The sequence below is a fragment of the Caretta caretta genome, chromosome 1 (assembly GCF_965140235.1).
Source record: "Caretta caretta isolate rCarCar2 chromosome 1, rCarCar1.hap1, whole genome shotgun sequence".
NCBI classification, from domain to species: domain Eukaryota; kingdom Metazoa; phylum Chordata; order Testudines; family Cheloniidae; genus Caretta; species Caretta caretta.
The window spans coordinates 243,571,090-243,598,059 of record NC_134206.1 but is presented as its reverse complement, the minus strand read 5'-3'; the positions used below and the strand labels follow the sequence as shown (position 1 = coordinate 243,598,059).

The 26,970-nt window shown below is 45.5% G+C and overlaps 1 protein-coding gene across 12 annotated transcripts in view; it reads left to right on the top strand.

Annotated features, from left to right (window-relative positions):
- ERC1 (ELKS/RAB6-interacting/CAST family member 1) overlaps positions 1–26,970 on the top strand; it is a 538,100-nt gene that overhangs the window by 227,229 nt on the left and 283,901 nt on the right. For 9 of the 12 annotated variants that reach the window (XM_048828774.2, XM_048828736.2, XM_048828764.2 and 6 more), the window contains one exon: positions 26,189–26,200. The exons of the other annotated variants lie outside the window; for them this stretch is intronic. In XM_048828774.2, coding sequence (XP_048684731.1) covers positions 26,189–26,200 — 12 coding nt within the window. The remainder of the gene's footprint in view (positions 1–26,188; positions 26,201–26,970) is intronic. 12 annotated transcript variants of the gene reach the window in all.

Below are 26,970 nucleotides of genomic sequence, written 5' to 3'. Positions count from 1 at the left end.
TTTACAAATCCAGAATTTTCTGTATCTGGGACGGCAGTTTGAGCAGATTAAATTGAGTAAATGCAGCCCCTTTTGGTCTGTTTTCCTTCCTTCCCAAACTATACAACCCTAGAGCTCTGTGACATACAATGTATTCAACAGGACATTTGGGCTGTAGGTCTAGAAACTAGGTCAATTGTGTGTGTGTTTATTGCTTAGACTCTTTTTTCCATGCACAAGAGTGATCTACTGTTAAAATCATTACCCTTCGTTTGGGAAAGACTTTGGAAATATGCACCTTTCCTTGTAACCTGATCCCCAAAAGAGACAGAGAAATAAGAAAGAAAACTGCATCATGTCTGTTTTTCAGCACTAGTTCTGAAGATTTATGATATGTTGTATTACAGGAGCACTTAGGGTACGTCTACACTGCAATTAGACACCTCGACTGGCCTGTGCCAGCTGACTTGGGCTCATGTGGTTTGGCCTATGGGGCTCTTTAATTGCTGTGTAGATGTTCAGGCTGCAGCCTGAGCTCTGGGACCCACTCACCTTGCAGGATCCTAGTGCCTGGGCTCCAGCCTGAGCCCATTCATCTTCACTGCAATTAAACATCCCTGCAAGCCCATGTCAGCTGGCATGGGCCAGCCGCAGCTTTTTAATTGCAGTGTAGACATATCCTTAGAAACCACAATCAGGATCAGGACTTCATTGCGCTAAGCAACATACAAATACGCAGACATGGCCTCTGGCCCAAGGAGCTTACGGTTTAAGACAAATATGAGAAATGGGACAAACCCTTGTTTCTGTTACAGTCTATTGCTGTAACAATCGTTCTCCAGCTCTTATATAGCTGGAGAACTACTTTATAAACGTCATTCCAAAGAGCTGCAAAATAATTATGGCATGATTTTGTGCTGCAGTGTTTGTTTCCTGCTGTCTTATACTCTTAAGTTAAAGTCTTCCCATATTGCTGAAAATGTAATATCAGAATGTTTGGAGATGACTCCATGATGATGATTTGGAATCCTGTGACTGATGAACGCTATCTACACTCCTCTCTGTTCCCTCTTTGCTCCTGTAGAGGGAAAAGTTGCTTCTTCTGTATTTATCTTGCCCTCCTTTTTGGTTGCTAGATGAAATGGTATAAGGTCATCATCCACCTTCTTATTCCTGGTGGTCTTGAAGGATGGGAAGATTGGTGTCAGTGGTCCTCTACAATGACTCAAGTATGTCAATAAAGGAAAGAGCACTCTTATGGTCAACACTTGAAGTATTCTGTCTAGGACCATGTAAATCAAGAGGAAATCAAATCAGACTCGTGTATTCTGAGAACTGTATATGGGGCCCAGAGAGTCTTATGGCTCTAGAGACACAAGCTGAATGTAATTGATCTGATCGGTTATCAAATTATCAATTATTGTGAGCAGATTTTTCCGATGGATCTATAATTTAATTTTTCTACAGCATGAAAAGAGTCGTAAGACTTTAGAACCTTATAATGAGGTTTTCTTCTTTGAGTGCTAGTTCTTACGTATATTCTGCTGCGGGTATTCATGCATTCTTCTTAGAGCAGTGCTCCGCTGTAGGTGTATTTGCACCCACTGCACCTTTAATTGGAGATTTTAGATAGCAGTGTCTGTTCGGCCCGGGCATACACCTCCTTCCCTCTTCTCCCTCCCCCCCGTGGTCTGCCTCAAGGCTATCTAGCACTGCGCGCGTGAACTTCCCTCAGTTCTTCTCGACCACCTTTGGCCTTGAACAGAACGAGTAGTCTCATCGTTCTTTGATAGTGTTAGTATAAGCAGTAGATAGTCTTGGAGTTTTTAGTTTCCTTCTAGTAGTTAGAGTTTCTGTTTTTTCATTCAATTTTTTTTCCCTTACATGTTTTCTCCCTCTATTTTGAGGGGGATCGTCCCACAGGGAAATTTAGTAATTTAGAGTTTGTTTCTTTCTTTATGGTTCTAGAAACAAAACAAAACCCAAACCTTTCACTTTTTCGTATCTTTTGGGGGTGGGGGGTCACTCTGCAGGCATACCCCTGGTTCTCCTGGTTTCAAGAGGTGTCTGTCCTGACCTTCCTCCGTCAAGTGGATGGATGCTCTGTATTCATTCACCCAATCGCACACAGATTCCTTAAGGGCATGGGAAACCTTCCTGCAAGTCAGACCATGCATGCCAATCTGGGACCTCAATCTAGTTTTGAGAGACCACCCTTCAAAGCCCCTGGCAACTTGCTCTCTGTTAACTTGTCCATGAAGACAGCATTTCTAGTGGTCATTACCTTAGCATGAAGGATAGGGGAAATAGCAGCGCTGATGGCATACAGTCGTTTTTAAAGACAGTTATGTTGAGCCGCTTCCCAAGTTCCTCCCTAAAGTAGCCTTCATCTTTCGTATGAATCAGCTAATTCACGAAAACCGCATTGTGATAACAGGGAGGCGATATTGCATATGCGAGATGTTAGGAGAGCTGTAGCATTTTATTTGGACAGGACTAAGGACTTTAGGAAGTCTCCTAAAACTCTTCCTTTCATTCGCAGAAAAATCAAAAGGTTCCACAATATCAGCTCAAAGACTCAAAATGGGTCTCCGGTTGTATTAATCACTGTTACCATGCGTGCAATCTGCTGCCTCGGTCGGGAATCCGCACACACTCCACAAGATCTGTGTCTACCTCAGTCATGTCTCTTAAAAATGTCCCCATCTCAGAAATTTGCAGGGTGGCAACCTGGGCCTCTGCCCATACATTCTCCAAGTATTCAGAATTCCTAGATTTTGAGGCCAACTTACCTCGGAGGGACAGACTCAATTTCAGGCCTTTATTTATGAAGGCAAGCTGCTGGTCAGAACCATGACTACAGTCTTCAGGGAGTTCCAGAACATTGTGGAGGACTTGCCCTTTAACAAGACTGACCTTTTCAATTAAATAGACTGATGAGTCTTTGCACTTGCTAAAGTATTCTAGGATAATCCTTCACTCCCTGGGTATATATGGTGTCCTCAAGGAGGAAATACCACAAACATCCCTACAAACCAAGGCCTATCCCTCAACCTTTTTACCACCAGCAAGCCTATGAACTGCCTCATAAAAGACAAAGTGCAGAAGCCACAATTTTCTGCACCTTCCACGCTGACCACATCAACCCAGCTTTACTCCCAGCCAGATGATACTTTCGATGGGATTCTTCTGAGTTGTGAACCACTATTGATGCCATCTTCACCCAATCCTCACATAACCTTTGATTGCCGTCTAGCAGTCTTTCACCACAACTGGAGTACAATAACAGGCAGGTGGGTTCGGGAGTTTGTTCATTCTGGCTACATCGTCGAGTTTCTCTCTCTGCCCCCTCCAAAACCTCTTCTCCGTCCCTCTTCAGGGACCTTTCTCATGCAGAGATTCTCCTCCAGGAGGTAGAATTTCTCCTCTATCAGGGAATATAGAGCAGGTACCTCTTCAACAACAAGGGAAAGGGTTCTATTTGAAATATGTCTCAGGTCCTAAAAAGAAGGGATCATGGAGACCTATTCTCAACCTGCGATGGCTCAGTGTTTTTATTTGTAAACAAAAATTCCATATGGCTCCACTGTTATCAATAACACCTTCCTTGGAAAAGGACCCGGAGTTCACAGTTCTCAATAGTAAAAATGCATACTTTCATGTGGGTATTCACCCTGCCCACAGAGGATTCTTCAGATTTATGGTGGCTCCCAAGCACTGTCAATACAGGGTGCTCCCATTTGGTCTTGCAAGCACACCCAGGGTCTTCACGAAAGTGTTTCTAGTAGTAGCAATGCAGTTCAGATGGAGCAGCTTCATTGTCTTCCCATATTTAGATGACTAGCATCTAACTGGCCCGACACTCCTAGAAGCCCTTGCATGAACCTCATTGCTGCTTCATCTTCTGTCATCCCTAGGAGTCTGTCTGAATGTGGAAAAGTCTATCCTGACCCTGACAGAGTATAGAATTGATAGGAGCAACCTTAGACTCAGGGTGAATGCTCATCTCCCAATGGATGGACAGACATGCCATTAACAACCTGATAGACCAGGTTATGCTCAATATCAGTTTGGGTTTGCCTTTCTCTCCAGGGACACCATGGCAGCATGTGCTTACATTCACAAGACTCCACTTCCATTGCCAGCAGGCTTGGCTCCGAACAGTATATACACCAAGTAAGCACAGCATGAACACCTTAGTGACAATTCCTACCAGGGTGAGGGCCTCACTAACTTGATGGAAAGATTCTGGACAAGTGTATGTAAGTGTTCCTTTCCTGTCCCCCAAACCTAATAAGACAATAATTAGAGATGCCGCCCTGTGAGACTGGGGAACCCAGATGGACAGTCACATGGTGGAGGGCATTTGGATACCCAAAGAGACCAGAATGCATGTAAATCTTCTGGAACTCTGGCAAGTCTGAGAGGCTCGCAAAGCATTCATACCATTCATCCAGTTTCACCATATACTCACAATATCGGACAGAATAAACATATTCTACATAAGTAATCAGAAAGAAACAAGATTTGTCTCCCTGTGTATAGAAGTGGTCACCCTATGGAACTAGTGTATCAAGAACCATATCATCCTATTGGCAGTGTACCTTCCAGGAACCCAGAATTTGTTGGCAGACAGCCTCAGCTGGCATTTCGCCATCTATCCTGAGTTGGAGTTACACATTTCAGTAGTGAATAGTGTTTTCACTCAGTGGAAAACCCCCACTGAGGACCTGTTTACCTCCCAGGCAAACAGGAAATGCAGCATATATTGCTCCAGAGGAGCTCAAGAAAATCATTCCAAAGGCAATGCTCTCCTACTACCTTGGACAGATCACTTCAGTTATGTCTTCCCTCCTGTCCCCCTGGTTCTATAGTAGGTTTGGCTGGACAAGGCACGAGTCATCCTAATCACTGCAAATGCCCAAGCAGTTCTTATTTCTAAGTCTTCTACAAATGGTGTCCAATCCACCTATCAGCATTTGATTATTCCTGGATCTCTTAACCTAGGAGAATGGCAGAGTCAAGCATCCTAACCTTGATGCACTTAATCTCATGGCTTGGTATTTGGATGGGCATCAAACTTAGAATGTTCCTGTTCTGAAGCCATGCAAACCATTCTTAATAAGAGCAAAAAGGACTCCATCAGGAAATATTATCTTGCCAAGTGCAAACATTTCTATGTCTGGGTTCAGCAAAACCATATTTCTCCAGAAACAGCAGACATTACTGCTATTTTGAATTATTTTTTTACTCTGAAGATGATGGGCCTTTCTTTTAGTTTGCTGTCTGTTCCCCTGGTGGCAATCAGTGTGTGTTACCTGCTTTGGATGGTTACTCCATCTTTACTCACCGAGGAACAGCCAATTTTTTTAAGGGTCTAATCAGAACCTTCCCACCAGTAAAAAAGCCACCCCCTCACTGGGACCTTAACTTAGTGTTTTCTGTGCTCACTAAGCCACCGTTTGAACTGCTAGCTACATATTGCGTGTCTCATATGTCCATGAATGTTGTCTTTCTTGTTATCATTGGCTCGGCCAGAAGGGTAGATGTATTCCGGGCCCTAAAGATTATACACAGTGTTACATAAGGACAAAGTCTTGCTACTGCTATACCCGAAATTCATTGCTAACATAGTTTTGGAATTTCACATAAACCAGTCAGTTCATTTACTTATGTTTTTTCTTAAGCCCCAAGCCTCTCCCAAGCAGAGGAGACTTCATTCTCTTGGCATATGACACGCATTTGCATTGCAGAGAACAAAATTGATCAGTAAGTCACCTAAACTGTTCATTACTGTAGCAGAATGAGTCCAAGGTCAAGCTATATCCTCTGAGGATCTTTAAATGGATCTCTGGTTGTATCCTACTCTGTTATCAGTTTTCACAGCTTCCTCACCCACACAGGGTAAGGGTTCATTCTGCAAGGTCAGAAGGGGCCTCACTATCATTACTCCAAGAGGTGCCCCTTCTTGATGTTTGCGGGACAGCTATGTCACGTTCCATCCACACATGCTTGAGACATTATGCTTTGGTCCAAGACTTCTTTGCTGACACATTTTTTGGGACAGAGGTTTTACAAACAAAACCACCTACATCCTTTCACCCTCCTCTCTGAGTACTGCTTGTCAGTCACCCACAGTGGAATACACAGGGACCAGCACTCGAACAACAAAGGGAAATTACTTACTTTTGCAACTGGAGTTCAAGATGTGTAGGTCCTTATCTGTATTCCAGTACCCGCCCTCCTTCCCCTATGCTTCAGTTATTGGCAAAATTCTCAGTAGAGATGGAACCAAAGAGGCAGTCTGTCTGCGTCGCCCTACCCCTCTCATTATACAGCACCAGGAGAGCAGGGGTGCACATGCAGCCCAACAGATTCTACTTGCAAGAATTCTCTGGTCTCAGGCATGTGGAACACATTCATGCCCACAGTGTAATACTCTTAGTTACTTAACTTTGAACCCAGTTACAAAGTTAAGTAACTTCCCTTCCTACAGCCTCATGTCAGTATGTCGCATGCTATTTGATTAGTGGTTTGTTGCCTCCCAGATAAGAGCAGCCTTTTCTCTTGTACCTCAACTGTTCTCACCTTCTCCCTCTCACCACAAAATTCTTCTTTGAAACTTTTCTTCCTCTGCCCTGAGTTTTCAGATAAGAGCAGAAGTAGTATCTGCTAAATGTATAGGTTGTTCCTGTTTTTGTCTTCCATGCTTGTTTGTGAAATGGTCTTGCACACTTAACTGATATCCATGTCACTGTCTGGTTTCTGTAGATTAGTGCTTGGTGCTTTAAAGCAGCCATTCCCAAACCGTGGTTCGCCGAGAATGGGCTGGTCAGATGTTGGCTTCTTCTGCTACTTTTACCGTTGTTCAAGCTCCTCAATGCAAAGAATAGCTTTATTGCCTGTTTGGAAAAAAAAAAAAAAGACAAACTAGTTGTCTTTGCTAGAAGCTGCTGCTCCATGGAGGTGGAGAAGAAACAAGTTTCATTCAGAGAACAAAACTATTAGTGCAGATGAGAACTTATAGCAATAAAGGATTGTCAGGAGCCCTGCAACACGTAGGGGGGTTTGTGTGGGACTTCCTGGGAACTTGTGTCGTATAAGTCTACTTTTACCTGCTGGGGTGGAGTGTTATGGCTAGCTGGCTGCTGCTGTTGAGGTTTGCTGTGATTATGCTTTCTTTGGATTAAAGAGGAACTAGTCTAGTTATGTCAAGTTCAACTCTAACCATTTGCATTCAAGTCATGTTGCAGTGGCTACAGACACAGTCTAAGGTTTGCTTCTATTTCTTAAGACTTAAACATAGCAAAACCTATTGCTTTTTATCCTTATTTTCTGCTCCTTTCCTTCCTCCACTTTTGGCCCAAACCTCTGTCGTACATACTGTCTCTACTAACTAAAACTCCGGTACTGGAAGCTGTCTCAGCAACTGCCTTGATAGAGGTCTGTATTGTCTCAAGCTTGAGTCTTCTCGTGACTGTCATCCTTCAAGAAACAGGCAGAATTAAAGTAGAAGCGAAAAAAAATTAAGGACGATATTGAGCATCAAAGTAATTGGAATGATTAAAATGTTTACACTACATCATTATGCTCACTTCTCAGTATCCATCCTCTGTCAAAGACAGGAAATATTAATAGCTATTCCCTTCCTGTCATGCATGCCAGCCTAAGCATAGTAGGTAGGTCCTCTTGGATAGCCAAAAGAAAGAGGTATAGTTGCCACCCCTTCAGTATTGCCACACACACACACACAGTCAAATTAATATCAGTCTGGTTCAGTGTTTCAGTGAAAACTGAGAAATTGTTCAGTGACCACATCTCTGGTAGTTTTCAGAATGACAGCCGTGTTAGTCTGTATTCGCAAAAAGAAAAGGAGTACTTGTGGCACCTTAGAGACTGACCAATTTATTTGAGCATGAGCTTTCGTGAGCTACAGCTCACTTCATGAAGTGAGCTGTAGCTCACGAAAAAGCTCATGCTCAAATAAATTGGTCAGTCTCTAAGGTGCCACAAGTACTCCATCTCTGGTAGTCTTATTCTTTCATAAAATAGTTTGAATTCCCTGAGATGCTTCATTCAGCCATTTGGATATTTCACTTCAGTACCAGGTTTGATGAGATTTCTGCAGATGGATTCTTCAAATGTATTCTGCATAGAGTTGGGGGGTTATTTTTGTAGCTACCATCGGGAACTGCATTCAGTGCTGAGGGAGCAGAAGGGTGAAGGGAAATTAAATCTCGATTGAATAAATAATCCTAGACTCTGCTAAAAAAAAAAGTGTCTACCATAGTGAATGAGTTCTCTCAAGATTTATGCCTTACTGTAAAAAATCTTGAATCGTTCCAGTTTCCCAGCAAATACACACACCTGTTCTCATTAATACTTTCACCATCATTTCGGGGAGTGGGTAATGAGGTGTGCATCTATAATATAATAATTCCATATATACATAATAGGTAACACTAAGTGCACTCAATATATATTACTTTTTAGAGAGGTAGGAGTACACATACACACCTCTCCAGTAAAAAAAAAAAAGTGTGTGCTGAAGGTATATAGTGTAACCTATTATATGAATATATAAGATGTACATGATATCTATATATATAATGCATATGGAAGCAATGATTGCAACTGCATATTTAAGGCTGAGTTGAGTTTTGCACTTTCACTATGTAGGAAAAACAATGTGTCCTCTCTCCTACTGAGGATGTAGTAGGCCACCATTTCTCCTAAAGGTAGTGTGGATTCACTTCCATTGGGAATAATGGAGGTCATTGTCCCTCTTTGTTAAGGGCAGCCTGTGTGGTGGGTCCTATTGAGAAAATGGGAGATGATGGCCATTTTGAAAGAGTTGTGGCTATATTGGTCCAGGATATTAGAAAGACAAGGTGGGTGAAGTTATATTTTTTATTGGACCAACTTCTGTTGGTGAAAGAGACAAGCTTTCGAGGTACACAGACCTGAAGAAGAGCTCGGTGTAGCTCAAAAGCTTTTCTTTTTCACCAACTGAAGTTGGTCCAATAAAAGAGATTACCTCACCAACCTTGTATATCATTTTGAAAGAGAACAGTTTGTGATGAATTTCTCTCAAGATTATTTAGGGTGCCATTCCTTGCTGAAAGAGAAACTTAATTTTGAAGAATAACTGCAAAAAACTACCCTTAACCCTAAATATTTCTTTTCAGATATACCCATTACACAAAGTTTATTTAACATGGGTAGGAGTAGCAATACAGGGTGATCAAGGGGAGATGGTAAAATATGGAAAATGGGATTGAAGGGAAGATTGGTTTGTGGGTCTACAGGAGTGGAAAGGGCAGAAGGGGTGGGGATTTGTGGTGTGTTTTTGGAGGACAGGAGGGAAAGAAAAAAAACTGAATTGTATGTTCCAGCTCCTTTATGCTGTTCCAGAGTGGTGTAAAGCAGATAGAGCTTACTGGTAAATCAGGCCCTAAAAGTTCATTTTTTAAATGGTTTTAGTTTGGTAGTACATATTTTTCTTCAAGTGCTTGCTCACGTTGATTCCATGTTAGGTGTGTGCGTGTCCACATGCACGGCTGCCGGAAATTTTTCCCTTAGTGGTATCGGTAGAACCAACTCTGGCGTGCCCTGGAGACCCGCACTCATGCACTGGTATATGGGGCGCCACCAGCCCTGCACCCTGTCAGTTCCTTTTTACCGCCCAAGACAGTTGCTTGAACGTCTCTTGCAATTTCAAGCTCCCTTGTGGCTTTATCTGTGGACTTTCCTGGACTTTTCTGTGTACAGTTTTTAGTGTTAGTAGTAATTGTGTTAGTTAGATAGAGGTCCCATCTGGGATGCCCAGGCCAGTGAGCAACCCGCATACAAGCTGCTTAAAGTGCCTCAGGGAAGCTCACATCAAGGAAAAGTACAGGATCTGCAAGGGCTTCAGGCCATGCACTCTTAAGGACAGGGATATTCATTTGAAGGCCCTGTTATTGGAAGCTACCCTTTGTCCGGGTTCGGAGCCGTGCTGCTCTGACTCATCAGCCTCAGTGCGCAGTGCTCCACTGGCATCAGGCTCTTCCCAACACTGTTCCTCTTCCCCGTACCGAAAAAGAGGCACAAAAAACAGTGCAGCGACAGGGGGCACTCCCCAGCACCACTGAGAGACATGTGGGGAATTCCTAACGAAGCACGACCTGTGCCAGGCTGCTCACCTTCCCCAGAGTTGCAGTTGGCAGCAGCTACGCCTCCTAGGAAACCCAGTCCTGTTCAGTACCCACCATCGACTCTTGGGAACTGTTGGGGCCCTCACACCTTCGAGCTCCTTTGATACCGGAGGCTTTTCAGGTGGCAAAGTGACCTCATGTCACTCCCGGTGGCACCCACTCACACTTAGAGACACTCGCCTGTCTGCAGAATCGGTGAAGGTGGTCACCTCAAGAGGGAAGTCTTCAGTGGGGCCTCCCTAGTGGGCTTCGACCCGGTGATTGTCCCCATCCCATCACCAGTCGCTGGATCCGTGGCATTGATCTCCAGCATCATGGGACCAGTCACTGGCTTCCCGGTCACCGGCCCCCTGGCACCGCTCCCCATTGCCAAACCATATGTCTCTGGCACCATGGCAGTGGTTACTGACTCCTCACCACCTGTCCTCAGTGTGGCACTGTTCTCCGTCTCCGCATCACAGCTGGCAGGAGATGGTAGTGACGCAAAGTCTTGGGAGGAAGCTACCCCTCCTGTCACAGCGCCGACACCAACCGTACACACTGGACTTTGCTGTGGGTCCGTCGACAGCTTGGCCGCCGGTGCAATGGCCTTATTGGACCCCGTGGGGGTTCCCACTGATGCCGGGACCGTATTCCCAGTCAGTGTTCTCAGTAGTCTGTGAGAGGTAGATCCCAATGCTAACTTGGCCACCACCACTGGAGACCGACTCGGAACCAGACCCCAATACTGAAACTCCAGCAGCCATGGTGCTGTTGACCCTGACTGTGGAGGAAGAGTCAGCCCCTCCCGCGGTGACAGCCTCTTCCTCGTTCTCTCCAGATAAGGCAGTCATGGGGCCCGCCAACATGCTGCCACCAGATGATTTTCAAGCCCACAAGGAGTTCCTCAAATGAATCACCTCGAACTTGGGTATGGAGGCATAGCAGCTTAAGGGGCCTATGGACAGCTTTTTTGATATGTTGGCTGTGGCACTCCCAGTGCATGACAGGGTACTCAACATGGTCAAGGCACTGTGGCAAATCCCATCTTCTCTGACCCTAACATCTAAATGGGCAGAGAGGAAGTACTGTGTCCCTGCTGAGGACAGGTACAGGTACTCCCACCCTCCCTCGGGGTCACTAGTGGTCTCTGCCACCAATGAATGAGACAGGCACGGACAAACAAGTGCAACTCCTAAAAATAAAGATGCTGAAAAGCTGGACTTATTTGGGAGAAATGTTTAATCGACGGCCAGCCTGCAACTGCGTATCTCCAACCAGCAAGCATTGCTGGGGAGATACAACTTCAATGTCTGGGACTCAGTGGCCAAATTTAAGGACTCCCTGCCTCAGGAGACGAGACATGAATTCTTGGCTGTTATGGGAGAGCACAGGCAGTGGCCAGGGCCTCTTTCCATGCCGCCTTGGACGCAACCGATTTGGCGGCAAGGTCGATGGCAGTTCATGGCTACAATCCTTGGGGTTCTTCCATAAGTTGCAGCAGCTGGTCCAGGCCCTTCCTTTCAAGGGCAATGCACTGTTCTCAGAACAAACTGACACCAGCCTATATGGTCTAAAAGATTCAAGGGCCACTCTGCGTTCCTTGAGCTTGTTCACGGTGCCGGCCTTCAGGATGCACTTCCAGCCACAGCCACCTCCTAGATTCTCGGGCCCATCTTGCTAAGATCCCTATAAGAAAAGGGACAGAGGTTATAAATGTCACGAACCCACTCCATCCTCCCCGGCTTCCTAGCTGGGCTCCGCAAGACACCCCGGTGGCTCGCGGTAGGCATTTTCAGGATGCGCCTGAGGATGGCGTACCGGACTTGCCTCAGGATCCATCCCACCATCTATTCCTGGACCGTTCGTCTCCTTTCCTTACTGCATTGTCCCACATTACCTCAGACCGTTGGGAGCTCAACACAGTAGCAGTTGAATACACCCTGCATTTCTCCTCCACGCCTCCCTCTCACCCACCAACCAACCCCCGTCCCTCTTCAGGGACCTTTCTCACAACTAACTTCTTGCCCAGGAGGTGGAAGCCCTTCTGCATCTGGGGGGCATAGAGGAAGTTCCTTGAGAGCTGAGGGGAAAGAGTTTTCATTCCCAATATTTCCTAATCCCGAAGGACAAAGCGGGCCTGAGGCCCATTCTGGACCTGTGTCAACTCAACAAATATCTCAAGAAGTTGAAGTTCCTTATGGTCTCTCTGGCCTCCATTACCGCCTCCTCAGATCCAGGAGACAAGTGCGCCGCCCTCGACTTAAGATACCTATTTCCATATCTCTGTTTTCCGTGGGCACAGGAGATTCCTCCGGTTTGTGGTGCGTCAATGCTGTTGCCAATTCACCACACTGCCCTTCAGTCTATAATCAGCTCTGAAAATTTTCATAAAGTGCATGGCAGTCATGGCAGCTTACCTGAGAAGTCAAGCCATGCAGATTTATCTGTACCTCAATAACTGGCTAATCAAGGACTGTTCGCAATCCCAGGTTCAGCACAGCATCAGTGTGGTACAGCTCAAAGTATTCTTTTCTCCCACCCTACACCCAACTCCCTGGTTCTTGAGGCCATTAACAAATGAAACAGGCAATATCAGGCCCGTTCAACACCATCTGACAAAGAGCTAAAAAGACTAGCTGTTCTGTGTTGTTCAACCAGTGCAATAACTATACAATTACAATGATTTCATTATGTGGTTTGGGGTCCTGTGTTGTTCAGCCAGACCATGAGAACAGCTAAATTGCCCAGGAAGAAGTCCACGTTCAGTAAGAAAGGACTGTCTTCTATGGTGACTTCCAGGGCAGTGACATCCTCAAAGTGACAGTTTTGACCCATTGGTCAAGGATCACAAACTCTCTCCTGGTCCGGATTCTATGCTGGACCTATCTACCCTCCACCATTATGGGATCATCTCTCCCATTTTCTACCTTCCTGGGAACTCATCACCATGGACAGGTCAATCCTAGGGGTGATATCTACAGGTTACTTCATCCAGTTCAGCTCTTTGCCACTCCACCACAACCCCTCCCCTTCCCTCTTCAGGGCCCCTTCTCCTGAGGGTGTCCTGAGACAATCAATATAATAAGTCCTAACATTAGGGGCAATCAAACCTGTTCCACTTGATTTCTTCAGAAAAGTTCTAGTCGAAAGACAAACGGGGCAGGGACCAAATCTGTACCTCAGGACTCTGGACACATTTGTCCACTCTTAATGGTGCAGAATGGTAATCCTAGCAGCGACAATTCCCTCTCTTGGTCCAGGAGATCAGTTTGTCTTCCTTGACCATCAGGTACTTATTTTCATATCTCCATGCTCCCCTCACACACGTTTCCTACATTTTGTATTGGGCAGGGATCACTATCAATATCACATCTTACCCTTAGACCTCTCCACCGTCCCAGGTATGATTACCAAAGCCCCCTCGGCTATGCTCTCAGGTTCTTCAAGCCTGGCAAAGAACTGTCTGCACCCACAAGAAGCGCAGTCTATCCAAGCAGGTGTCTGTACCTCAGAGAGTCCTTGATTGTCTAAACTGGTGGAAGGTATATGTGGGAGTTCTGTTCTTGCAGCTTACTCCCATGAGGATTATCACTACAGATGCTTCCCTGACAGGGTGGGATGCACTATTCCAGAAACCTCAGAGGACAGGGCAAATGAATCCCTCAGGAGGTGATCCTAAATATCAACATATTGGGGCTCAGAGCAGTTTGTTGCGCTTGCCAGTACTTCCTGCCTCACATCAGGGGCCACCCAACAACAGAGCAGCAATGTGTTATATTAATCATTAAGGAGGAGCAAGATCCCAGGTCTTATGCGTCAAATTCTTAAAACTATGGAACTGGTGCACATCACACTGCATACAGATCTCAGTGGTTTATCTACCAGGACTACAGAACACAATGGTGCACTACCTTAGCAGGCATTTTTGCGTTGACAGCAAATGGGAGCTAAACGACAAGATATTCCAAGAGATATGCCTTACCTGGGGTCATCTAGAGATAGATCTCTTTGCAGCACCATCCATTGCGAAGAGTAGATGATTCTGCTCAAGGGGAGGACGCAGAGCAACTCAATGGAAAATGCCCTAATCGTTCCATGGCCTTGCATGTTACTATATGGTTATCCCCCAACTCTTTTACTGCTCAAGGTCCTAAACAAATCAAAACAGGAAAAATTAGTAGCCATCCTCATAGCACCTTTATGCTGGATACAGGTGTGTCTCCCAGAGCAACTTTGCATATCTCTGTGACTGCTGCTCTTCCTTTCCCTGACAGCAAATTTCCTCCTCCGCCCCACCCTCTCAGCACTTGATCTCAAGGTATGGTTACTAGATGGCTCTCTAGTGTAGAAGAAGACTGCTCCCCAGTGGTACAAACAGTACTGCTTCATAATAGAAAACTCACAACAAGGAAAACTTACCTGCAGAAGTGGAAATGTTTCCAGACTTGGTGCAGCCACTGATTTATACTTCCTCTCAGGCTTGTCTAACACACGTTACCTGCTGCATTTAAAAACCACAGGTTTATTGCTGAGCTTCATTAAAGTTCCCCTATCTGCCCTCACAGCTTTTCACTCCCCCACTGAGGTGTTTTCAGTCTTCACCCACCTAACCATACTGAGGTATGTTTACAGGCCTGTTCAACCTCTTCCTTTCTGTTAAGGAACCAACTCTACCTCAGAACCTAAATTTAATCCTCAATGTGCTGAAGAAACACACATTTGAACCTATGGGTAATGGTTCCATCCTTCCTTTGTCCCTTAGCCATCACCTCAGCCAGGAGGGTAGGGGACCTTGGAGCATTGATGGTTGACCCAGGGTACATGGTGTTTTATCATGATAAAGTGACACTACATCCACGACCTTCCTGAAGTTTCTTCAGAATTCCACATTCATCATAAGATTTACCTCCTGATGTTTATCCCAAGCCTCACTCTTCCAGAGGAAAAAATGAGCCTTTTTACACTGGATGTAAGAAGAGCTCTTGCCTTTTACCTAGGCAGGACCAGGCCCTTTAGGGCTTTGCCTGGGTGTTTCATCTCCATTGCATAATGAATGAAAGGACATCCAATTTTCACCCAAAGACTGTCAAAATGGGTTGCAGGGTGCATCTTAACCGGTTAGGAAGCCGCCTCCGAGGGTGATTGTTCATTCCACCAGAGCTCACTCTACCTCAGTAGTCCTACTGAAAACCATTACTATCTCAGACATACACAGGGCAGCCAGGTCTTTGGTGCACATGTTTTGCCAGCACTACACTCTTGTGCTTGCTTCTAGAGCTGATGCAGTTTTCGATGATGATGTTCTTCAGTTCGTACTGAATTTGCCTCCTCGGCATCTTCACCATAATTGAGGTACTGCTCAGGAATCTGCTGAGTAGGGACTCTACTCAAAGGAGAAGAGGTTATTTACCTTGTGTCCCTATGGGTGCTCCACTACCCGCCCGCCTTCCCCTCTGCCTTGGCGTCTTTGAAGGGACTTTTGTGGTTGAGAAGAACTGGAGTGGTGGCAGGTCCACCCTGTCCCTATACACCCTTGCACTGGTGTAAGACCTGCGGTCCTTCGGATGCTGCTGACAAAAATCTCTGATGAAGAGTTCACAGGCACATGCACGTCCTGATGTGGAGCACCCACAGGGGGCACATCCCAAAGAAATACGGTTACTGTAGAAGGTAAGTAACTATTCCTTCATTCCTTCATTGCAAGTCTGTTTTGTGCACTGAATGAGACAAGGTTCCTTTTGGAAAAAATCATATATGATCGTGCAGGTAAGGACAGTATCTTAATGCTTACCACAAGGGGCTCCAATTAAGGTTGCACAGGCCACCTTTAATTCTGTCTTTTCCTAACTTTTGAGTACTTCATTTCATAATGTTGTTTAGATTTTAAGAAATCAAACAGAAAAAACAGAAATTCCAACATGTGGAATTATACTGGCCCCTACACCGGTCAACCATAGGACTGGGACCTTTAGACCAACAGTACAAACCATCCTATGAAATGAGCTGTAGCTTATGCTCAAATAAATTGGTTAGTCTCTAAGGTGCCACAAGTACTCCTTTTCTTAGTACAAACCCTGTACCACTAGAGCTAAGTAACTGTTCACAATAGTAGGCTGTGTTGTCTGCTATGTGGACCAACCACTAAAGGAGGATGAGACAAGTAAGTAGACAGTGAGGTTTCACACCTAAAGTTAACATAATATAAAGACGCAGGACTCTCCTGAGTTAAATTCCAGGTTCTGGAGGGAGTATACACTAGTGGGTTATAGACCCTCCATCCCCATGTGCCCCTAGCCTGTCACTGTCCCCACTTTCTGCTCCTATCCATCATAATATAAAGACGCAGGACTCTCCTGAGTTAAATTCCAGGTTCTGGAGGGAGTATACACTAGTGGGTTATAGACCCTCCATCCCCATGTGCCCCTAGCCTGTCACTGTCCCCACTTTCTGCTCCTATCCATCCTCTCCTGAGTTGCTGCCACTTTCTCCCCTGCTTTGTTCCCCTCATCCCTAGAACTATTGCTCTTGAAGCCTCTTCCTTGAATTCCTGCTCTGCTTCTATCCTTTGGCCCTGCTCTATCCCCTCTGCTCTTATCTCCCTCGTTCTAATCTCTCTGCTCCCCAGCTGCACCCCTGGCTTCTCTTTCCCAGTAACCCCTCTCTGTTCTTCACCCTCTCCTCCATACTGTCTTGAGCACCAACATTGAGAGGACAAGAACAAAAGTCTTCTTGTCTCAGTTCCAGTCCCTGGGCGGGAACATGCGCAGTCACTCTGTGGGGAGTGGCATATTTGCAGCCTGGGTATCATGTAGGAGCTGGGAAAGGATAAAGCATGCTCAGTGAAAATGAAATCTTAGGAAAACTAACTGCCAAACTCGTAATAAAGGGACAAGACATGAAAATTTATTTTATTGAACTAACTTCTGTTAGTAAGAGACAAGCTCTTTTTCAAGCCACACACAGCTCTTTTTCAGATTTGGGAAATGTAAACTCCCAACATCACAGCAGAATGCAAGGTGGGACAGATTGCTTAGCATACGTAGTTAGCACATATTATAAGGGACCATTCAAGGTAATGTGGCCCATTAACACCTCTGCAGCCAAAAAGAGGGGGTTAGTGGGTTACATATTGTTGTAATAAACCATAAATCCAGTGTGTCTGTTAAGTCCATGATTTTTAGTGTCTAGCAGAGTAATGAATTTAAGATCCCAGGCTCTTGTTTTGAAAGGGTCTTTCAGGTTTCCTTTGAGGATGGTCACTGATACGTTAGGCATAGAGTGATCACTTTGTGAAAGGTGTTCACCTACAGGTGATAGGATGTTTTTGTCTTTTATCATTTTCCTGTGTGAGTTCATTTGAGAGTGTAATGATTGTCTGGTTTCACCCACATAGTTGTTGTTGGGGCATTTAGTGCTCTGGGTGGGGTATACCATTTGTTATGATAGGCATGTGTAAAATCCATGGCTCTTGAAAGATGTGTTGTGGGGGGTATTGATCATCATAGGAGTGGACAGATGTGTACAAGTTTCTGTTGTTCTGGCAGGATCTGATGCTACTTTGAGTTGATGTGTCATGGTCTGCAGGGAGCTTGCTTCTGATGATGAGGTTGGAGGGTTGTTTGAAGGCCAGAAGTTGGGGTTCAAGAAAGATTTCTTTCAGGATGGGGTTCCCATTGAGTATGGGTCATAGTTGTTTCATGATACCCTGTATGGGTTCCAGTGTGGGGTACTAGGTGACAACTAGTGTTGTGCGGTCAGAGAGGGTTTTATTTCTGCATTGAAGCAGATTCTTTCAGGGTATTTGGGTGGCCCATTCCATGGTGGAATCTACTTCTCTGTTGGTGGTTTTGAAGGTAGTTTTAAGTGTGTTATGGTATATATCCTGGACTTTCTCTTCGGAGCATATTCTGTGGTATCTGAGTGCCTGGCTATAGGTAACTGATTTCTTGGTGTCTTAGGGGTGGTTACTGGATCCACGAAGGTAGGTGTGGTGATCAGGGGATTTCTTGTATGTGGTTGTCTATAGGGTTCCATTGTTGAAGCTGATAGTGATGTCCAGGAAACTGATGTTAGTGTGGCACTGTTCCAGAAAGAAGAGGCTGATGATTCTCTTTCTTTTTCGATAAGTTGTTCTAGTGTGAAAACTAATAAAGATGGGCTGGATTTCCTTTTAGCTATGATAGGATTGTCATAAATATAAAGGGAAGGGTAAACCCCTTTGAAATCCCTCCTGGCCAGGGGAAAGCTCCTCTCACCTGTAAAGGGTTAAGAAGCTAAAGGTAACCTCGCTGGCACCTGACCAAAATGACCAATGAGGAGACAAGATACTTTCAAAAGCTGGGAGGAGGGAGAGGAACAAAGGGTCAGTCTGTCTGTATGCTGCTCTTGCCAGAGACAGAACAGGAATGGAGTCTTAGAACTTTTAGTAAGTAATCTAGCTAGGTATGTGTTAGATTATGATTCCTTTAAATGGCTGAGAAAAGCATTGTGCTGAATAGAATAACTATTTCTGTCTGTGCATCTTTTTTGTAACTTAAGGTTTTGCCTAGAGGGGTTCTCTATGTTTTTGAATCTAATTACCCTGTAAGATATCTACCATCCTGATTTTACAGGGGGGATTTCTTTATTTCTATTTACTTCTATTTTTTATTAAAAGTCTTCTTGTAAAAACTGAATGCTTTTTCATTGTTCTCAGATCCAAGGGTTTGGGTCTGTGGTCACCTATGCAAATTGGTGAGGCTTTTTATCCAACATTTCCCAGGAAAGGGGGGGTGCAAGTGTTGGGAGGATTGTTCATTGTTCTTAAGATCCAAGGGTCTGGGTCTGTAGTCACCTAGGCAAATTGGTGAGGCTTTTTACCAAACCTTGTCCAGGAAGTGGGGTGCAAGGTTTTGGGCAGTATTTTGGGGGGAAAGACGCGTCCAAACAGCTCTTCCCCAGTAACCAGTATTAGTTTGGTGGTGGTAGCGGCCATTCCAAGGATAACGGGTGTAATATTTTGTACCTTGGGGAAGTTTTGACCTAAGCTGGTAAAGATAAGCTTAGGAGGTTTTTTCATGCAGGTCCCCACATCTGTACCCTAGAGTTCAGAGTGGGGGAGGAACCTTGACATGGTGGCACAGTGGTGGGATTAACCTGAAATCATCTGAGATCCAGTTGAGATTTTTTGAACTAGAAATACAGATTTTAAAAAGGAAATTTTTTTTTCTTTGGAAAGAAAGTCCAGAAAGCAGCTTTGAAACTGAAAGCAGCTTGGTTTCTCTCTGCTTTGTGGCCAAGCAGAGACAAAAGGGGATTATCTTGTGAATTGCAGGTTTTCTTTGCCTGGAGGCAGGGTACTTAACTCCAGCAGGGAAATTCACAGTCTTCCAACCCAGAGGGTTTTTTTTTCTTTTCTTCCTAAAAGTAAATAGGGGGGGTGTGCTCTACCCATTTGCCTGGAGACAAAAGTGGCAGGGTTTTTTTTTAGGATTTTGATTTTTTTTTGTTTGTTTGTTTTACAAGGAGCACAGGTTTGAAAAGAAATTTTTTTTTTTCCTTTGGGCTGCTGGTAAGCAGGTTTCCAAGTAGTTGGAGGTTTTTTGCTTTAATTTGGGCCCAGAGCAGAGACAAGGGAATTGTCTTTTTCTGTAGGCTGACAATCACTATCAGAGAATAGGTATTCTATTCCAGCACAGCAAAATTTTACAGCCAAGTTTTGTTTGTTTATTTCTAAACCTCGGGTGTAAAGTTAGTAAAAACAGAGAGGTTAGAATGGCAAAATCCGCGGCTCGACTACAGCTCGAATTAGCCAAATTTCAGGCTGAGGAAAGACAAAGGGAACATGAAAGTCAGATAGAACTCATGCAGCTGAAGAAGGAACAAGAAAGGGAGGCAGAACAACACCAAGAGGCTGCCCACAAGAGGGAAATGGAAGCAAGGGACAAAGAAATGGAAGCAAGGGCCAAAGAACTGGAGGAGAAGGAAAAAGAGAGGAAGCATGTGGAGGAGGTGGAGAAGATAAAGGCCCAGCAGAATATACCAACAAACCCTAGCAATCCTTCTCCAGGTACCACTTCCCATCCCAGAAAGTTCCCCACCTACAAGGCAGGTGATGATACTGAGGCCTTCTTAGAGAACTTCGAAAGGGCCTGCCTTGGGTACAACATCTCTACTGACCAATACATGGTAGAACTGAGGCCGCAGCTCAGTGGACCCTTAGCTGAGGTGGCAGCTGAAATGCCTAAAGAACACATGAACAAGTATGAACTGTTTAAATCCAAGGCGAGAGTCAGAATGGGGATAACACCCGAGCAGTCTCGTCGGAGGTTCAGAGCCCTAAGGTGGAAACCAGACATGTCATTTACCCGACATGCCTACCACATTGTGAAACATTGGGATGCCTGGATATCAGGAGCAAGTGTTGAATCTCCAGTAAATTTGCCCTTCCTAATGCAAATGGAACAATTCTTAGAGGGTGTTCCTGAGGAAATAGAAAGATACATCCTAGATGGGAAACCCAAAACTGTAATTGAGGCAGGAGAGATTGGAGCCAGATGGGTGGAGGTGGCAGAGAAGAAGAAAACTGGTCGCAGTTGGAGCGGAGAGCAGAAGGGACCACCCCAGACCACACCCTATTACCGGGGGCCGCCCAAAGCCCCACCTACCTCCCAAAGAACCCTCCAGACCCCTTATCGTCCCACCACCCCGTTCTCCAGCAACCCTCCTCGCCCCAGTGACCCGTCAGCTGGACGATGTTTTAAGTGTAACGAGCTGGGGCATGTGAAGGCCAACTGCCCCAAGAACCCCAACAGATTACAGTTCATTGCACCGGAATCACACCAGAGGTCCACAGGCCCAGATACCTCCCAGATACCCTTGGAGCGGAGGGAAACTGTGAGTGTGGGCGGGAAGAAGGTCACCGCGTGGAGGGACACCGGAGCACAAGTGTCAGCTATCCATGCTTCCTTAGTGGACCCCAATTTAATCAACCCAGAGATCCAAGTGACGATTCAACCCTTCAAGTCCAACTCTTTCAATTTGCCTACAGCCAAGTTGCCTGTCCAGTACAAGGGCTGGTCAGGAATGTGGACTTTTGCAGTCTATGATGATTATCCCATCCCCATGCTGTTGGGGGAAGACTTGGCCAATCATGTGAAGCAGGCCAAGAGGGTGGGAATGGTCACCCGCAGCCAGGCTAAACAAGCCGTGAGGCCTAGCTCTGTTCCAGAAACTTCTATCAGGACCCAGTCAGAGGTGATGGACCTGGACCCCAGGCCAATGTCTGCAACAGCAGTAGTGGATCCAGTCCCAGAGACCCAGACGGAACCAGTCCCAGAACCGGAACCAGCCGAACAACCAACACCAGACCCCGTGTCAACACTGAATCCAGTACTTGCAACCTCAACACCAGAGGGCCCCACCGAACCTGAACTGGCAGCAGCCGATAACCCGACCCAAGAGGCTCAGCCGGAGCCTGAATCCCAACATAGTGCACCAGCAGAGAGCGGTTCACAGTCAACAGAAACAGCTCCATCCCCTATATCGCTTCCAGAGGGACCAAGCCTAGGTCCACAATCCCATGAGGAACTGATGTCTCCAGCATCAAGGGAACAGTTCCAGACCGAACAGGAAGCAAATGAAAGCCTCCAGAGAGCTTGGACGGCGGCACGGAGCAACCCACCGCCTCTCAGCTCTTCTAATCGATCCAGGTTTGTTATAGAAAGAGGACTTTTATACAAGGAAACTCTTTCTGGTGGACACCAGGAAGACTGGCATCCTCAGAGACAGTTGGTAGTTCCAACTAAATACCGGGCCAAGCTCTTGAGCTTAGCCCACGATCACCCTAGTGGCCATGCTGGGGTGAACAGGACCAAAGACCGTTTGGGGGGGTCATTCCACTGGGAGGGAATGGGCAAGGATGTTTCTACCTATGTACAGTCTTGTGAGGTGTGCCAAAGAGTGGGAAAACCCCAAGACCAGGTCAAAGCCCCTCTACAACCCCTCCCCATCATTGAAGTTCCATTTCAGCGAGTAGCTGTGGATATTCTGGGTCCTTTTCCGAAAAAGACACCCAGAGGAAAGCAGTACATACTGACTTTCATGGATTTTGCCACCCGATGGCCGGAAGCAGTAGCTCTAAGCAACACCAGGGCTAAAAGTGTGTGCCAGGCACTAGCAGACATTTTTGCCAGGGTAGGTTGGCCCTCCGACATCCTCACAGATGCAGGAACTAATTTCCTGGCAGGAACTATGAAAAACCTTTGGGAAGCTCATGGGGTAAATCACTTGGTTGCCACTCCTTACCACCATCAAACAAATGGCATGGTGGAGAAGTTTAATGGAACTTTGGGGGCCATGATACGTAAATTCGTAAATGAGCACTCCAATGATTGGGACCTAGTGTTGCAGCAGTTGCTCTTTGCCTACAGAGCTGTACCACATCCCAGTTTAGGGTTTTCCCCATTTGAACTTGTATATGGCCGTGAGGTTAAGGGGCCATTGCAATTGGTAAAGCAGCAATGGGAGGGATTTACACCATCTCCAGGAACTAACATTCTGGACTTCGTAACCAACCTACAAAACACCCTCCGAACCTCTTTAGCCCTTGCTAGAGAAAACTTACAGGATGCTCAAAAAGAGCAAAAAGCCTGGTACGATAAACATGCCAGAGAGCGTTCCTTCAAAGTAGGAGACCAGGTCATGGTCTTAAAGGCGCTCCAGGCCCATAAAATGGAAGCATCGTGGGAAGGGCCATTCACGGTCCAGGAGCGCCTGGGAGCTGTTAATTATCTCATAGCATTCCCCACCTCCAACCGAAAGCCTAAGGTGTACCATATTAATTCTCTAAAGCCCTTTTATTCCAGAGAATTAAAGGTTTGTCAGTTTACAGCCCAGGGAGGAGACGACGCTGAGTGGCCTGAAGGTGTTTACTACGAAGGGAAATGTGCTGGTGGTGTGGAAGAGGTGAACCTCTCCATGACCCTTGGGCGTATGCAGCGACAGCAGATCCAGGAGCTGTGCACTAGCTACGCGCCAACGTTCTCAGCCACCCCAGGACTGACTGAACGGGCATACCACTCCATTGACACAGGTAATGCTCACCCAATTAGGGTCCACCCTTACCGGGTGTCTCCTCAAGCTAAAACTGCTATAGAACGGGAGATCCAGGATATGTTACAGATGGGGGTAATCCGCCCCTCTGAAAGTGCATGGGCATCTCCAGTGGTTCTAGTTCCCAAACCAGATGGGGAAATACGTTTTTGCGTGGACTACCGTAAGCTAAATGCTGTAACTCGCCCAGACAACTATCCAATGCCACGCACAGATGAACTATTAGAGAAACTGGGACGGGCCCAGTTCATCTCTACCTTGGACTTAACTAAGGGGTACTGGCAGGTACCGCTAGATGAATCTGCCAAGGAAAGGTCAGCCTTCATCACACATCTCGGGCTGTATGAATTTAATGTACTCCCTTTCGGGCTGCGAAATGCACCCGCCACTTTCCAAAGACTTGTAGATGGTCTCCTAGCGGGATTAGGAGAATATGCAGTTGCCTACCTTGACGATGTGGCCATATTTTCGGATTCCTGGGCAGACCACCTGGAACATCTACAAAAAGTCCTTGAGCGCATAAGGGAGGCAGGACTAACTGTTAAGGCTAAGAAGTGTCAAATAGGCCTAAACAGAGTGACTTACCTTGGACACCAGGTGGGTCAAGGAACTATCAGCCCCCTACAGGCCAAAGTGGATGCTATCCAAAAGTGGCCTGTCCCAAAGTCAAAGAAACAGGTTCAATCCTTCTTAGGCTTGGCTGGTTATTACAGACGATTTGTACCGCACTACAGCCAAATCGCTGCCCCACTGACAGACCTAACCAAAATGAAAAAGCCAAATGCTGTTCAGTGGACCGGAAAGTGTCAGAAGGCCTTTAACAAGCTTAAAGCGACACTCATGTCTGACCCTGTACTAAGGGCCCCAGACTTTGACAAACCGTTCCTAGTAACCACAGATGCATCCGAGCGTGGTGTGGGAGCAGTTTTAATGCAGAAAGGACCTGATCAAGAATTCCACCCTGTAGTGTTTCTCAGCAAAAAACTGTCTGAGAGGGAAAGCAACTGGTCAGTCACTGAAAAAGAATGTTATGCCATTGTCTACGCTCTGGAAAAGCTACGCCCATATGTTTGGGGACGGCGTTTCCACCTGCAAACCGACCATGCTGCACTAAAGTGGCTTCACACCGTCAAAGAAACTAACAAAAAACTTCTTCGGTGGAGTTTAGCTCTCCAAGATTTTGATTTCGACATCCAACACATCTCAGGAGCTTCTAACAAAGTGGCTGATGCACTCTCCCGTGAAAGTTTCCCAGAATCAACTGGTTAAAATCGTCCTTGAGATGTGGAAAATATTGTTAGTCTTTATGTACTTGGTAGTATGTTTAGAGATGCATGTGTCTTATTAACTCTGTTTTTCCTAGAGCTCCAGGAAGAAATCCCAGCCAGTGTTTCACCCTAGCTGAGATTTGGGGGGCGTGTCATAAATATAAAGGGAAGGGTAAACCCCTTTGAAATCCCTCCTGGCCAGGGGAAAGCTCCTCTCACCTGTAAAGGGTTAAGAAGCTAAAGGTAACCTCGCTGGCACCTGACCAAAATGACCAATGAGGAGACAAGATACTTTCAAAAGCTGGGAGGAGGGAGAGGAACAAAGGGTCAGTCTGTCTGTATGCTGCTCTTGCCAGAGACAGAACAGGAATGGAGTCTTAGAACTTTTAGTAAGTAATCTAGCTAGGTATGTGTTAGATTATGATTCCTTTAAATGGCTGAGAAAAGCATTGTGCTGAATAGAATAACTATTTCTGTCTGTGCATCTTTTTTGTAACTTAAGGTTTTGCCTAGAGGGGTTCTCTATGTTTTTGAATCTAATTACCCTGTAAGATATCTACCATCCTGATTTTACAGGGGGGATTTCTTTATTTCTATTTACTTCTATTTTTTATTAAAAGTCTTCTTGTAAAAACTGAATGCTTTTTCATTGTTCTCAGATCCAAGGGTTTGGGTCTGTGGTCACCTATGCAAATTGGTGAGGCTTTTTATCCAACATTTCCCAGGAAAGGGGGGGTGCAAGTGTTGGGAGGATTGTTCATTGTTCTTAAGATCCAAGGGTCTGGGTCTGTAGTCACCTAGGCAAATTGGTGAGGCTTTTTACCAAACCTTGTCCAGGAAGTGGGGTGCAAGGTTTTGGGCAGTATTTTGGGGGGAAAGACGCGTCCAAACAGCTCTTCCCCAGTAACCAGTATTAGTTTGGTGGTGGTAGCGGCCATTCCAAGGATAACGGGTGTAATATTTTGTACCTTGGGGAAGTTTTGACCTAAGCTGGTAAAGATAAGCTTAGGGGGTTTTTTCATGCAGGTCCCCACATCTGTACCCTAGAGTTCAGAGTGGGGGAGGAACCTTGACAAGGATAAACTATGACCTGCAGCCATATGCACTTAATTTTGTCATTCCATGCCTCTCAACAAACCTGGGTCATCGGCAGGGAATGTGGTTCCAGATAATGCATTTTTCTTACTCATTGAAAGAAAAGTAAAGCCTGAAAGAAAGGTAGACTAAAGAAACGTATCAGGGTTGTAGCGCCACCTTGTAGTTAAGATCCACACTTTAAAAAAAGGAAAAAAAAAAAAGTCCAGTTAACGTTCCTGAAGGAAGTTGGCTGGTGGTGTTCCAGTGCAATCCCAGAGGTATCTGAAATTGGTTCATTCCCCTGCCCCAAGAAACAATTTGTACCAGAGATAATGTGCCCTAGAGAAACTCATCTCTAAGTAGAGTGGTGTAATCTAATTATAATGTGTGTCTTGTTAACTGAAAGATGGCAAACCTTGGTGCACTTTGTTCTAGGAAGAACTTTGCTTGTGTGTGTGTTATTTTGTCTCTAATGCTGCACTGGTTGTTTTGTCCTGTTTTCTTGTGCTGTGTTACCTCTGAACAGGATTCTCATTAACCCTTTCTCTAACTTTCTCTTTCGCATCTCCTTCCTGGATTTGCTGTTCCCTTCAGCCTCACCTCAAGGTCAGTATCCACTTTTAAGAAAGATGTTTATTAGACTGCTGTGGGTTGATCTAAAATTGAGATCTAACAAAAGGCCAGAACCAACCACTTGAGGCATTAAAACAGAGAACCAGGAATCTGGTCCAATCTATGGAAGTGGGTGTGCTGGCTTTGAAAGGGAAAGAATGAATTTTAGAAGAGCACAAAACTTGAACAAATGACACAACTTTTTGTTTCCAAACCAGTATACGTCAAAGGGCATCACAAGATTTAAGTGTGCTTGGGGATATGGAGCATGGGGGAAGAAGATTGCTTGGTATTTAGGTCTTGAGGTCATGTGGTGGTGTACAGGAAAAATTGTTATAAAAGGCAAAAAAAGGCTGGAGTGAGACACTTAAGGTATATCTATACGTGCAGTATTGCAGTGGCACAGCCGTACCGATACAGCTGTGCTGCTGCAGCATGTCTGGTGAAGATGCTCTAAGCTGACGGAAGAGAGCTCTCCTGTTGGCATAAAAAAAACCCACCTCCGCAAGCAGCATAAGCTATGTTGGCGGGAGAAGCTCTCCTGCTGATGTAGCACTGTACACACAAACTCTTATGTCCGTGTAACTTATGTTGCTCAGGGATGTGAATAGTCCAGCTCCCTGAGCAACATAACTTTTGCTGACATAGGCTACAGTGTAAACACCTTAGTTCTGGTGCTGTTTGTTTTGTCTGGAACCTCAGGAAAAAAGATGTTTAATTGGTGATCATTGCTTCTGATTCATATTGAAGGTAATACTAATAGG